The sequence below is a fragment of the Pleurodeles waltl genome, chromosome 8 (genome assembly GCF_031143425.1).
Source record: "Pleurodeles waltl isolate 20211129_DDA chromosome 8, aPleWal1.hap1.20221129, whole genome shotgun sequence".
Lineage (NCBI taxonomy): Eukaryota > Metazoa > Chordata > Amphibia > Caudata > Salamandridae > Pleurodeles > Pleurodeles waltl.
The window spans coordinates 569145939-569161788 of NC_090447.1; the positions used below are offsets into that span (position 1 = coordinate 569145939).

At 43.0% G+C, this 15850-nt stretch overlaps 1 protein-coding gene across 1 annotated transcript in view; it reads right to left on the bottom strand.

Moving 5' to 3' along the window:
- Positions 1-15850, bottom strand: part of LOC138249540 (steryl-sulfatase-like) — a 711979-nt gene that overhangs the window by 8723 nt on the left and 687406 nt on the right. Inside the window, exon 6 of the mRNA XM_069203489.1 lies at positions 7808-7944. Coding sequence (XP_069059590.1) covers positions 7808-7944 — 137 coding nt within the window. The remainder of the gene's footprint in view (positions 1-7807; positions 7945-15850) is intronic.

Below are 15850 nucleotides of genomic sequence, written 5' to 3' on the forward strand. Positions count from 1 at the left end.
ATATATATATATATATATAACTAATCCATTGGAGATTAATTGTGTAACTTTACACTATACATTTGTCAATATATGATACATTTCTTCTAGGCAGATAGCGAATCGTAAACACAAAGGGCCAGATGTAGGAAACTGTTTGCGACTCGCAAACGGCAAAATTTGCCGTTTGCGAGTCGCAAAACGCAGTTTCCTATGCAGAAATGCATTTTGCAAGTCGGAACCGACTCGCAAAATGCATTTCCGACTCGCAAATAGGAAGGGGTGTTCCCTTCCTATTTGCGACTCACAGTGGGATGCAATACCATTTGCGACCGCGTACGCGGTCTCAAATGGCATCGCAGTTACCATCCACTTCAAGTGGATGGTAACCCACTCGCAAATTGGAAGGGGTCCCCATGGGACCCCTTCCAGTTTGTGACTGGACCCACAAATATTTTTTCAGGGCAGGGAGTGGTCCAAGGGACCCCTCCCTGCCCTGAAAAAATACCGAAACTAAAGGTTTCGTTTTTTTTTTAAGTGCAGCTCGTTTTCCTGTAAGGAAAACGGGCTACACTTAAAAAAAAAAAAAACTGCTTTATTTAAAAGCAGTCACGAACATGGAGGTCTGCTGACGACAGCAGGCCTCCATGTTTGCGAGTGCCTATACTCGCTATGGGGCCGCAATTTGCGACCCACCTCATGAATATTCATGAGGTGGGTCATTGCGACCCCATAGCGAGTCGCAGTCGGTGTCTGAGACACCGTACTGCATACCAAATTGCGAGTTGCAATTTGCGAGTCGGATGGACTCGCAAATTGCAACTCGCAATTTGGTTTGTTGCTACATCTGGCCCATAGTATCTGAATGTTTTAGGAGGCAGTAGTATAGTATATAACATTTTTGCAAGCAGTGCTTAATTTGTAAATAAAAACGTGCTGGTGTCCAAAGCGCTCCTCTGAAACATGCAGCTGGTGCAATTAAATCCTGGAGCCATCTCGGGCCTCTTTATTCCATTTGCAGCCACTCCCTGCCCCTTCAGCTCATCTTGCACCTTTCTACATTCTCGCTTTGTGACGCCTTTTCGTTTCTCTCTTCCTCCATCTTTCCCATTTGTGTCTTTTACTCACAGTAACTGTTTGAGGCAGAACAATTAGTGCCAGACCTCAAAAAATAAATGCCGGTACCGGAAACCACTGGCTCAAATTAAGGACTATTTGAAAGGGTTTTTCGAAGGTCACTGAGAAATGGATTTGCAGGAATATTCTTATGCAAAGTACCTGCATGATTGAAGTCATTCTCTCAGGTCTAAAAATACCAGCTGAAATCTTCCTTTGCTCTCTAATTCCCAACAAGCTGCGTACAACAAAGGCCTTGATGTATGTTACCATTGTCACTGTTCATCCGTTGTAGGTACTGGAGCAGGTGATGGAACAAAAGTCGCTGAAACAAGCCTGCTAGTCATGTCATTCAGTTAGATCAGATTAACAAACAATGTGGTTAGATGTCACATTTCTAAGGCTCATAATAACTGGCAGGAGAGTGATGTCTTTCCTTCTCTGATGCTCTTCTAATAAACATGGTAGCCGAAATGTAACTGCAAAAAGAGAGAGACTTGTACCTTCTGTCATGAAGTAAGAAATATGCTTTTGTGTCCTTCATAAAAATGAACAGAAGTATTGTTTGTTGTGCTGTGTAGCAAAGCAGGAGCTGAAATCAAGATAATTCCTCCTCACTCCAAAGAGCACATGATATATGAAAGTACATGGACCCAGCGATTTCGGCCGACCTGCACACATGGATTGGTTGCGGGGGTAAAGCAGGAATACGGAGTTAAGACCCCAGGCCTGCTGGCTTGAAAGGAATGTGGAGGGATTTACATGATTCAGCATAAAGAAACTAAGACAACTACAGTGTTATGATTTAGGCAGGGACAAGACTAATTAAATAGCAATGTGTGATAAAATGTGACTGAGAGGTTCAAGGCGGAGTTCCGTAATATGACCACAGATAAAAAAGTTTCTCATAGGTTTTGCCTGACTCCTGACACCCTGACCCATACAGGGACAAGTGAAAGAAACCTGCCCGTTTTCTTTTTCTTCAAAAGGAGATTTGGGTCCTAGGACTTCAACTGGGAGTGACCCCAATATTTTCAAGGAAACACAACATCATCATTCTATAGTGGATTTTACCAATCTTCGATGATGACAAAATAAAGAAGGCATTCAATTTGTGGCCCTGGATAATGGGGCTTCTCCCCACCCATCTTTAGGTCACTACTGGGTTACTGTCTGTGCCAGAATAATGGTCAACATCATCTGATATCATTATAAATCTCACTCAAATAGTTATTTGCTAATTCGAGGAAATATATTACATATACCGCCATTACATTTCTAATATCCTCCAGCTTCCATCCTTTAGCTGTGTAAAAAATCAGCTGGGATGGGGGAAGGTTCGTTTGATGAAATAGAGTCAGTTACCAGCCAGGCCGCCATAGCCAGCCATATCTTGCTATCTTGTAGAGGGTTCATTCTTCTAGTTCCTCTATATGAAAATATATTTTATTTCCACTCAACTCTTCTTTAGTCTCCACAAATGCTATAACACAACTAATCTGGTAAAATGTTAGTTGTATTGTGTGCTATCGCCTGAACATTTCTTACATTCAAGTCTGTGAAATCTCCATCCTGTATTATGCGATTTCAGAGAGCAGTGCATCACTGACTGTTTTCAACATTTTTAACTCTTGGTATCAAAGTATTTGAATTTATTTTGAGGCAATCCTATCAACTTAATTTTAAGCACTGACGTAAAATAGTTACATATGAAATTAATAAAATACCCACATACTCTGCAGATATTGTAGGGATAATCCTTCAGATTAAGATCTTGTGGAGAAGTTATTTTTAGAGCCATGGAGATGGGGTTATCTTGCTGTCTCAAAAATGCTGAACTGTTGAGAGAGTAATATCTTTCATACCAAAAATACTCTCATGCTCCCTGTGTCATTTCCAAGGGTCAGATGCTACTAAACTTGCTTATACCGTAACTGGTTGATAGTCGCCACAGACATTAGCACACATTTCAGTTTCCTCTACCTGAAACAGATCCTGGTGGAGATGGTTTGCAAAGTTAATTTAATGCCCCCAAAAGTTTGGTGGTAGCTGCCCAATCGGGCCACATGAGGTACTGTCAAGATCTGCAGCCACCACTTCCTAGCTGCACATGTGCTGCTATAGATTGATTTAGACCTGCAGTTGACACTTAAATAAAATGTTATGGTGCACCATACATGAAAATCCTCTTAGTCCAGCTAAGGCATATTTGGAGGAAGCAACAAGCAAACTTCATTTGCACAGCATCTCTAATAGCCCTCTTTCGCGGCCCGCCTTCAGAAAATTGTAAACTCCCTGGTTAAAATCATTCCTCTGCCTGAAGACAAAACCACATTTTCAAACAGGTTGCATGCTTGGATAATTATCAGCAGCTGCACAACACTAAAACAGCAACTCTTTCTTGGTGAAACCTATGTACTTTATTTGAAGTTAAGGTATACGAGATATAGATCTGGCAGCACATTATTGGGATCTACTTTGCCAACACGGGAGAAGATGGAGAATCCTGTTGAGTGCCACCTATGTGGGTTGGCAAAAAAGGACATTATGCATTTCATCTGCCCTGTGTTAATGCAGGATAAACGAAGGTTGTTGAGAGCCCCCTTTTGTAATGTGGCCCGCACAACTGCAGGCAAGTTGTGGTCACTTGCGTTAGTCCAAAGGCTATTACCTTCAGCTGCAAACTGGTGACGTTTTTAATATTTGCCGGGTCTAGACTAAAGGCCTGTGACCCGCTGTCCAGAGACCATGGTGTTAGTCAAGCTCTTGCATACTGATTGGGATAATATAAATTCTTTACAGCACTTACACAAACCTCTTTCAGTATATTATAAATACATAGCATAAGACAGGCACTGTTTTAACATTTTCTTTAAGAACAGTGAAGCAATTTGTATGGTTTTAATTAACTAAACTATTAAAATGATGATGATGATAATGCATCAGTATTTGATCCTCCACATCTACAAATTCACAGGAACTGCTCACAAGAAACCGTCATGGTTTTGCAGTGTTACTTCATGTTCACTACACAAAAGCGTCACTTTTTTCCATTAAGCACTGTAATGGTCTCCTGTGAGACCGATAAATAGAATCCACTCCTTCGACCTTTCTAATGCTATTATGCTAGATGCCACATAGCTTGAATCCACATCGGCCACAAAGCACTGCTCGTCTTTGCCGAAAAGACATGGAAACAGAATCTGATCTTGTGACCTCCATGATATTATGATGCCAGATATGATCCAGCTAGGAAACACATTTCCCACAATGCACTTTTGAAGCCTAATGGAAGACTTTGAAACAAAACGTCCTCAGTTTAACCTTTCAGGGGCTGTTACTATGCGGGCGAAATCTGCAGCTCCCAACAGGCAGAGCTCTGAGCTATTGATTAAGTACTGGGTTAGGATACACACCCCCTAGCCTCCCTGAAGCTGTAACTCTGGGGGTACAGCAAATTAACTACATGAGAACAATTTAAATGCAAAAAATTACGGACACAATTCCATCCATGAGCAAATCATTTACTGCATTTTCAAACAATAAATATTGTTATCAGAATCAGTGAACTGTATGAAACAAATATAAGTAACATCCTAAAAGGTTGAGAACTCTAGACAATGATGTGTGGCTCTCCTAAAGTTTTGAAGATTGTAAAACTATTTAAAAGACTCTAAAACACCACAGTGCTTACAAAATTAGTAAGGTAAGGCAGGAAAAAGGAACCAGTTGTGCTAGAAGGTGGAATTCTGCGTAGAACCTATTGCTAAAGGTAGTTTAGGGGGTCTTCTGCCTAAAAGTAAGGGATGCAGAGCTTTGAAAGATTTACTACGACTTATGAATACTACAAATTAGATTTTAATATCAGAATAGTGATTTGCTAAAAACAAAAATGAACATATTCATACACTCAGGACTGTGGTGAACATGTGGTGAATGTGAGATACAGTGAGTGTTCCCCAGTTACATGGATGTACGGTTTTTGGAAAAGCAACATTTTGGAGACTTTTTTTAGCTTCTTACAATGGGAAGCATGGTATGAAAACATGACTAGACATTCAAAATGTGACTGTATTTATTAATAGGATCGACTATCCGTTGTATAATTAAATGAGGTTGCCCTTTAAAAACATTTGAATGGTTACCTTTAAACTTTCAGATGTAGCAATTTAGATTATGAATTTAGCTGGTTTGAATTAAAGAAAGGAAAATATGAAAAGGGCCTCATACTGTTAACTGGACTTTCAGTTAAAATGCATTGAATGACATTTACACATTTCAATGAGATTTAGATGAACTGTATGTTTAAACTGCATAGCAGTATGACTGTTCAACTACAACCCAAGGAATGTATTGTACCAGGAACTCTGCACCTCAAAGAATATCTAGATCCAGGCTGAGGATACACTCAATCAAACTTGGGGCTGGAGGAAGGAGCTCTTGTCATTGGGCTGAGAGCGCAGGTGCTCTCTATTGTGATGTTAAAGTTAGGCCCCAAGTACGAGTCAAATGGATCCCTTAAGCGAGATACTGCTTTGCTTATCACAAATGTGCAGACTTCATATATACAGAATTTTCAGAAGTGGAAACATCTGACCTGATACTACAGCCTGGAAAATCTGGCTGGTAAAACGACTTTAGGTATGGGCTCCAAGTGTACCTTGTCATAATCACCTCCACGCCTGCCAATATACTAAGGCACAGAGGATGAAGCAACAGGGCATGCAACAATGGAGTATGCTAGGCCACATCTTCCCCTTCACTCTGAAAGTAAGAAACTAACTCAGTCACCTCACATACCCAATGAGTTATTTCACAAGAAAAACACTTCCAACACACTCTTACCCAAAATATATGAGCTTTATTATTCCTGATAAGACCTGATATATGGAATCATTCTGGTGTAATTTTGACTGAAGGAAGAAATTGGGAATAATATACCTCATTTTTTTGGGTAAGAATGTGTTGGAAGTGTTTTTCTTGTGAAATAACTTATTGGGTATGTGAGCTGATTAACTGAGTTAGTTTCTTACTTGAGAGGGTAACAGGAACACTGATGTATTCTTTTGGATGATTTTAGATGTCCCCTCTCTATTAGTCCTGAGGAAGACCCGTTGTGGAGCCCGGTATTGGCCCAAGAGCTAGAGGGGGTCGAAACATCGACGATTATGCTTTAGCCTGGATTTGGTTTCTTTCTGAATATTTAATGAAGGATAAAAGTGGGAATTGAATTCTGATAAAAACGAACATTGATTCAATGCGGAAAGGGATTGTGGAAAGGGGGGGATGGGCCTGGCATGTCACATACAGGTGACAGGAATGTTCATTCCTGTCATCGTATGCTTTCTGCCACGGATTACCTGGCGGGGTAACTCGCCAGGGAATCCCTGGTGGAAGGGGATCATAATCCCACCGCCTGTCCAGCTTCTACCGCGGGGTTGAATGTGCTCACAGTCGGCCCGGCAGTCGAATCTGGCCTGTGGGTGGTGGTGCTTTGTAGCCAGTTCCCTACTATGTTCAGAATATGGCGGTCTGGACTGCCATGCTGTTAGGGGTAATGATTGCCATCGCCGGCGTGGCGGTCCAGACCGCCATGTTCATAATAAACACCTTAATTTTCAATCGCAGTTCTACCATTGTTTTCAGCTTGATTTCTGTCTGGTGTTAATAGCCCTGTGTTTTTTGTTTTGTTTTGCTTTACCACAACTATTGGTTGTATAGAGTTGTGGTATTTTTTTTTCCTATTTTTTTTATTTCTGTGGCATTTCCTAGTGCAGGACATGGATATATCAGTGTTGTCTTCTCACGAACTGCCTCCAGTAACTGTGCTAAACTCTAAATGCATTGTTACTTGGTCTGGGTTTTGTAATTATTTTGTATAGTACAGCGTGTGTGCTTAACACAGACGTTAGCCTATGCACACTTTAGCCCTCATTAGAAGTGGACCAGTAATCTTTCTGTAACATCACTTCCCCCAATTCCAGGGGAATGCTATCTCTTGAGGGCTGGAATTATCAGGAATAACAAGTGGGACTTGAGGACCCAATTGGAAAAGAGGAATTTCCAGGTGAATCAGTAATTCTGAGTGTGATACTACTGGTATTTCCTGTTTTTCCCCTTAAAGTTCATACTGTGATTTAGGCTACTTTTAGCAGCCAAAATGCTCAGGAGGGGTAGATGTTGTTACACATGGACTCTGCTAAAAGTCATGCTATCTCACAAATTTGATTTTACTTTGCATCACAACTTTAACCCCCTGCATGCTGGTTTTGTTTAAATACAATTGTTAATCAAAAATAAAAATGAAAATATTCCATAGCATATCCCATGTATACAGATGTGCGGAATATGATATCCTATTTATTACCATTTTTGAAGATGGGCAGGACCATCAGACTCACTATAGACTTCAACACTCGTGCTTCATGTCCCATCCACATATCATCAACAGTAAGAAATAGCCTGTTACGCTCGTTGCATCTGCATAAATGATATTTACATACATTATTGACTTAAGCACCGGGGTACGTGCAGAAGCAGAGCCCCCTCTGCAAACTACTCAGGCATGTTTAACGATATACGCACCTGTGCAAAAGTGATAATACAAGATAAAACATTTGCATTATATTGTACACAAAAACATCAGTTCACTGTTGAAATAATAACAAATAGTTTAGGACTGAAATATATGCCATAATGTAATTTGTCCTACCGACACTCCAGTCTACTTCTTCCACTGCATCACCATAGAGTCCATGCTTACTTTTCCCACGAAAACTCTTAGAGACGTGAAGAGCAGTGTGAACATGCACATGAGATAGAAATAGAAGAAAGGGATTTTCCAGGTTTCTGAAAAAAATGTAAACAGTTATCATAATAATTATTAGTCAAGTTACTCAACAGTTTGTTCATTCTTTCAAAAACTGACTTCGTTGTTCATCACAATGTGCAAATAGAAAGGGAACCAGGGGCTGTATTATGTGTAGGGTACACTATCCCTATTTGAGCCACAGTGCTTTCAAAAGGTGTGCTGGGTGCAAAAAATGGAAAGTGAGCCCTATTACAATGAATGTTCTGCTTCCTGGCCAGTCAAGAACTCACACTGTCCCAGGGGCAGCCCATTCATTGAAATACAGAATGGCTTTGATGTTTCACAGTGCAGGCACCGTGAAGGGGGTAGAGCTCCCCTTGCAGGAGGATGTAGTGAGTTACTGTGGGTATGGACCCACTTTCCCCTCCTAATGGCCTGTTTCTATCTGTGTCTGCATCTATAGTATGGTGCGGGCACAGAGGCAAAGAGATTCCATCATTTGCATGGAGACACACCCCCTCATGATAATGCTGGAGCTACATGTGCACCAGTGCTAAGAGTATTACAGAAGGTGATGCACTCAAGTCTGGCCCATTCTGCAATATTATTGGGCCCCACAGGGTGCACAAATCAGGCTCACATACCCATTGCGCCCCAGTGCACAATGTATAATGCAGTTCAAGGTACTAATTCATTTACTAGTATGCTCTGGACATCGTAGGCCACCCTTCTACCCATAGGTAAGATCACCACACATTTTGATTTTGCTGTTCTTTAGTTTTTATCTTAACTGGGTAGCAAGGCCTATATTCTTTGTCACAACCCTCCCTTACAATTATTGCGACCTAATACTGGTTTGGCATAACTGAGTATTGTGTACATTAATATCTAATTATACATAATTAATAGTAGACTATTTAGCTCTGCCTTGACAGCACAGCTGTCTGAGTGACGTTACCAATTCTTTAAAATGTAGCTAGATTAGACTTTGGCTGTATCTAGGGGAGTATTTCCCTCTCACTTCAGGTGTTTGGTGTAGCAATTAGCCTCCTATGAAGTGCTTACATTGCAATGCACATGTTTTAGACCTGACAGCCTTAGGGTGGTCACCCCTAACTTTTCGCCTGCCTCCCTCTGCTTTTTGGACACTGTTTTTGCTGGTTTTAGGACTTTGCGCACTTAGCCACTGCTAACCAGTGCTAAAGTGCATGCACTCTCTCCCTTAAATCATGGTGGCATTGGCTCATACCCAATTTGCCTATTTAATTTACTTATCAGTCCCTAGTAAAGTGCAATACATGTGCCCCGGGCCTGGAGATTAAAGGCTAATACTGGGCCTGCAGCACTGATTGTTCCACAAACATAAGTAGCCCCCTAACCATGTCTTAGGCCTGCCACAGCAAGGCCTGTGTGTGAAGTTTCACTTCCAATTCTTTGGACTTTAAAAGTACTTGCCAAGCCTTAAACTCCCCTTTATCTGCATATAAGTCACCTCTAAGGTAGGCACTAGGTAACCCATTGGGCAGGGTGCTGTGTGGGTAAAAGGCAGGACATGTAACTGTGTAGTTTATATATCCTGGTAGTGTAAAATTCCTAAAATCGTTTCACACTGCTGTGAGGACTGTTCCTTTCATAGGCTAACATTAGAGCTACCCTCATATACCGTTTGAGTGGTAGATTCTCCTCTGAAAGGGGTAACAAGGTCATATTTAGTATGGCCAGAATGGTAATACAAAATCCTGCTGACTGGTGAAGTTGGATTTACATTTTTAGAAATACCACTTTTAGAAAGTGAGCATTTCTCTGCCCTTAGGTCCTTCTGTGCCTTACAATCCACATCTGGCTAGGTTAGTTGACAGCTCTCTTGTGCATTTCACCCAGACAGCCACAAACACAGGATGCTCAATCACACCTGCACACATCTGCATACTGAATGGGTCTTCCTGGGCTGGGAGGGTGGAGGGCCTGACACTTACATGTCAAAGGACAGTGACCTGCCCTCACACAATGGACTGACAAACCCCCTACTGGGACCGTGGCAGACAGGATGGAACTGAAAGGGGACTTTGTGCACTTCTAAGCCACTCTTCGAAGTCTCCCCCACTTCAAAGGCACATTAGGGTATTTAAACAGGGCCTCTGGCCCTATCAACTCAGACACTTCTGGACAAGATACCACTGGGAAAGAAACTCTGAACCAGAACCCACAACCTGCCAAGAGCAACTGCCCGGTTGCCCAAATGACTCACCTGGACTGAGTTTCTGAGAAGGACTGCTGCCTTGATGTCCTCTGGCTCTGCTGAGAAGTGCTCTTCAAGGTCTTGGATTGAGCTTGCCTCCTGTTTTCTGAAGTCTCAGGGCCAAAAAGACTTCACCTCTGCTAAGAGCTCCTTGTGCGGCAAAATTTTGATGCACAGCTTGTCAGAAACGATGCACAGCCTGCATCGCGGTGAGAAAATCACTTCACGCCGAACTGGAATGACGCAGCCTGGCTCCCCGAGTGGAGATCGACGCACCACCAGCGTTGCGACCGGAACTTTGATGCACGGCCCCCTGGATCGATGCATAGCCAAGCGGGTACAACGCAGCCTGACTTCCTGTAAGAAGAATCGCGCAGCGCCTGCCATGCAACAGAAAGTTTCCTGCATCGCCCACCGGATAGACGCAGCGGTGACTTCATCCTGCACGCCCAGGATTTCTCTGCATCGTCCCCGGGGCGGCCAAAGACCCCGCAACCCGAAAAGGATCCAAGTCCGCACACCGGAAATCGACGCAAGGCCCTGGCTATGTGAAAAATATCGACGCATCGTCTGTGTGTGCCCAGAGAAACCAAAGCACATCTTCCTGTTTGCCACGCATCTCCTCCTCGGCGGTCCCTTGTAGATAATTTAGATGCAAACCAGGTACTTTGTGCTTGCAAGAGACACATTGCTTTTAGGAACTTAAGACTCTTTTTTATCATTTTCTAAAGTGATATTTCAATGTGTACTTATCAAATCTTGATCATTTTGACCTTATTTTATCCAGATAAATAATCTGTATTGTTCTAAACCTGTGTGGTGTACTTTTGTGGTGTTTATACTGTTTTATTGCATTATTTATTGCACAAATACTTTACACATTGCCCTCTAAGTTAAGCCTGACTGCTAAGTGCCAAGCTACCAGAGGGTGGGCACAGGGTAATTTGGATTATGTGCGATTTACCCTGGCTAGAGAGAGGGTCCTTGCTTGGACAGGCGGTAACCTGACTGCCAATCAAAGACCCCATTTCTAACATTGGTGATCAACGGTGAGGACAGGACTTGTATTTAAGCAGTGACATAGAATAGCTACCTGTACACTACCTACCCACAGTTGAAGGTCAACTTGATTTTTTATCTTTTTCGGCAATTTCGTTGCCTGCCTGACATTTGAACTTAATCCTCACTCAACATGTCTCTGGCTGGGTCTCAAGCAGGAGCTGAAGATTTTGACCTAGCCAAGCTGGAGAAATACACTGTTAACCAGCTGAAGGGGTTCTGCAAGGAAATAGGAGTACTTACCTGGGGTGCCTCCAGAAAGGAGGAATACCATAAGGCGCTGAGGGCCTGGGCAAAAGCCCATTCAGATGAGAATGTTGAGGAGGAGAAGCAGAAGGATGGTCCCTCAGAGGATTTTTTGCCAGCAGTGGGGGTTGTTAACCCTGGAATTGTGCCCCCTAGTAAACCGGGGAGCAGTGTCTCTAACCATGGCCTGACCGCAGAGGAAAGAAGAGAGATCACTGGCCTACCTGAGGCCATGAGGCGTAAGTGGGACGTCCTCTTGCCATGCCTTCTCTTTGCCTACAGGGAGCTTGCAAGAGACACTTATTGTTTTTAAGAACTTAAGACTCTTTTTATCATTTTCTAAAGTAATATTTCAATGTGTACGTTTTGACCTTATTTTATTCTGATAAATATTCTATATTTTTCTAAACCTGTGTGATGTATTTTTGTGGTGTTTATACTGTGTTATTGCATGTTTTATTGCACAAATACTTTACACATTGCCTTCTACGTTAAGCCTGGCTGCTCAGTGCCAAGCTACCAGAGGGTGGGCACAGGATAATTTGGATTGTGTGTGACTTACCCTAACTAGAGACAGGGTCCTTGCTTGGACGGGGGGGTGGTTAACCTGACTGCCTACCAAATACCCCATTTCTAACAATGAGGAATTATGTTACATTTCAAAAGTACACTTAATCAGTGTGCTCTTTATCTCATAATACCATTATCTACAAACAATTATGATTTGTTGTTTTTTACAATATTTCTTCTACTGCAACAGGGAGGTTTTCAATGTTTTAGTACAGGTACAGTGTGTGTTTTCTGTCTTCCTAATTGGTTTTCCCCTACTTGGGCTGTATGACAAAGTGAGCACTGAGAGCGCAAAGTTAAGATAAGTCGATGCCACAGTTTTGGCCTGAATGGTGTCTTAAGTAGTTAACGAGTTTAAGCAGCTCTATTTTACTGCCTTGCTGAGTGGTAAATGGTTGCCTGTCGCATGAAACTTGCAAGGCACATGCTTCTTTTCGCTGGAAATATAACCTTTGTTGATATGTTTACAGAAAACAACTGAACCCAACAAAATAACATACATAAAGCAACTGGAAATCAATTAAAATGTAATGTGGCAGATCACAACAAAACAGAATGGAACACCACAACTGCAGTACAACACAACAAAATTACACTGTGCTAATTAAGCACAAAAAGACAACAGTGCATACAACAATAGAATACATCACCACCACAATAAAATACCACACAACAAACGTGCAGAAATATTTTTGCCACAAATGACCACCTCCTGAATCCTGTTTTCGTAATACAGTTGTAAATGAATTTAGAGCCAGCACTGCCTTAATTTATTGTCACTGACCTGAAATAGTGCCAACCAAAAATGTTTAGTGATCGTCTTCAGTCTTTCCAATTGGCTTTTCATTTATATTTATTTCCAGTTTCATTTCGCTCTGTCTGAATGTTCATCTGCCTCTTACCCACTGTCCCTAATCCTTTGTTCTCCACATAAACAAAAACTTTGTCAAAGCCAATTGACCTGGCTTTTCTAAACTAAAACAGCAAATAAAAGCTTGCAGAATACTATGGGCCTCATTCCGACCCTGGCGGTCTAAGACCGCCAGGGCCGCGGGCAACGGAAGCACCGCCAACAGGCTGGCGGTGCTTCAGTGCCCATTCTGACCGCGGCGGTAAAGCCGCGGTCAGAAAAGGGGATCCGGCGGTTTCCCGCCAGATTTCCCCTGGCTGGGCTGAACCTCCATGGCGGCGCTGCAAGCAGCGCCGCCATGGGGATTCCGACCCCCTTCCCGCCAGCCTGTTTCTGGCGGTTTTGACTGCCAGGAACAGGATGGCGGGAACGGGTGTCGTGGGGCCCCTGTGGGCCTCTGCACTGCCCATGTCACTGGCATGGGCAGTGCAGGGGCCCCCTAACAGGGCCCCAGCATGATTTTCACTGTCTGCACGGCAGACAGTGAAAATCGCGACGGGTGCAACTGCACCCGTCGCACCCCTGCAACACCGCCGGCTCCATTTGGAGCCGGCCTCTGTGTTGCAGGGCCTTTCCCGCCGGCCCAGCGGGAAAGTCAGAATGGCCTCCGCGGTCTTCTGACCGCGGAGCGGCCATTTGGCGGTTCCCGCCAGGCGGGCGGCATCCGCCGCCCGCCCGGGTCAGAATGACCCTCTATGTGTGTAAAAGGCAGACTACCTGTTCTTGCCAAAGTTTGTTAATAATATTTTTAAAAGTGCAAAAACTGGAAATAATCTTTCTTCATTGTATCTCTAGTCACTTTGTGTCCTGTCTACACACACATAAGTGACAGCAAGTATCTACCTTCCATATGTCTGATAAACTGCTAAACATAAATATGGTTGCAGCATTGCCTCGTAACAGATCTAATATACCTGAAAATTAAAAATCACTATGTAACTTCTGATAATGTGTCTAATTCTGGGATTAGTTGGGTAATATCTCACTTTTAAAGAAAATTATTTACAAAAGGCTATACAGATCACGTAAAATCAGTTAACTTTTTGACACAAACGCTCTCATTACGAGTCTGGCTGTCTGGCTTTCCAAGAACTGCCAGACTTGCAGTGGTGGTCGGACCGCCACACTCCAGGCGGTCCGACCACCACATTACGACCCTGGCAGGCAGACCACCAAGGGACCCTCATGCCAGCCACGAACATGGTTCCCAATGGGCTGAAGGCGGTCTGACTCGTGCTCAGCCACGGCGGTGCCAAGTTCAGCACAGGCGTGCTGAGCACGAGTCCCATTTCCACCTGCCTTTGTCAGACAGTTCAACTGCCATTAAATGGCTGGCGGAAAGACAGTGCTGGGGGTCACACTGGGCCTCTGCACTGCCCAAGTCTTTGCAGACAGTGTGCATTCCAAAGGTTCTGGTGTGCTATGGTATTGGCCTCAGCTCCCTTAATGGAGCTGAGATCAATACTGTAGCACTGTTCCTGCAGGGCTGACCGGTGGGAATGTTGTAATACGATGTTCCTGCCGGTTAGCCCAGTGGGAACATCGTAATATGGCTTGTGGGGAGGCAGCCATCTTCTTCTCCGTGGCTTTGGCCATAGTCATAAGTCATAATGAGGCCAAAAGTCATGTCTGGTATGATGTGAAATGGAGTTAACCACTTTTTAACAAACTTTGACAGGGCATCCTTGGCCATTTCTAATTCTGTCATGTACCAAGATGGCTATTAATCTGTTATTATCCTATCGACTTTTTTACTTTCCATTATATCCACGATGTTCATGTACCCGTACCTCATCCCCAAGCTTCCTACTTTATCTCTGTCCTGGATGGGCACACTAGAGTAAAGGTAAGATGTTTACTCTTTAAGTGGTCATCTTCATTGGGTGGCTGTTTGATTTTGATGAGCTGTGCTCTGGTTTACACTATTTTAGCCCAGGTGCTGTGGCTAGGTTGGGAAGTATGCTAGGGTGACTGGGGTGTGCCACATTAGCAACCGGCATCAAGGATTTTCCGCTTCTATGGAGTGCTCACTCTGCAGAGCAAGCAGGGGAAGGCAAGCACAATGGTTTCTTAGCAACAGAGGGTCTTGCAATAAAAGATCTCTGTTATTAGGCTACGGTATATATACAGGAACCACTGCATTAGAACGGACACAAGTAAAATAATGGATGCCAAACAAGCTCCAGAAAAAATGCCACCATGTGTCCTCTGAGGGAGAGCAGCAGGATGATGAAATTATCTCTATTAGAAGGTCTGATTTACACACCATGATCTCTGAAGCAGTGAGTGCAGCTTTGGCAGAACCACAAATGAGGCAAATGAATGATGATGATTATGAGAGATGCACACAGGGTAAATATGTCCAAGGATCCCAGTTGCACAAAATTTTAAGACATATCAGGGAAGCGTTAGGCTTTCCTCAGAATGAGGTAGTGCAAGATGACTTTTTTTAAATACTTTTTTACCCAGTATAATGACCCTGCACTTAATGATTTGCCTTTCCATGGTGTGGTGAATAACATGGTCCTGAAGGAATGGAAGGATATTGATCTATCCAGTTTTCCATATTTTATGTCAAAAAGTTATCCATTGAATGATTTTGCAAAGAGTTTTTCAAAAGTGCCAAAAGTAAACTGAATCCCCGCCAGTATGGACCTATCCTTTTTCTTAGCTTCTAAAGAGTCAACCTTGCTCGATTAGGTTGATAGAAGGTGGAAGCGTCATTGAAATGAATATATGAAGTGTCTAGTTTTCACTTGAAGCCTGCAAACTATGAGGCATATGTGATCTAGACCCTTTTGAAGAAGCTTCAATTGCTGTTTGACCCTGCAGGAGGGGGATGTTCTTACAGGGATTTTAGGGAACAAAGAGCTTTTATCACATTTCCTCTCTGAGGTTTTGCTTGATATGGTAGGTCAAC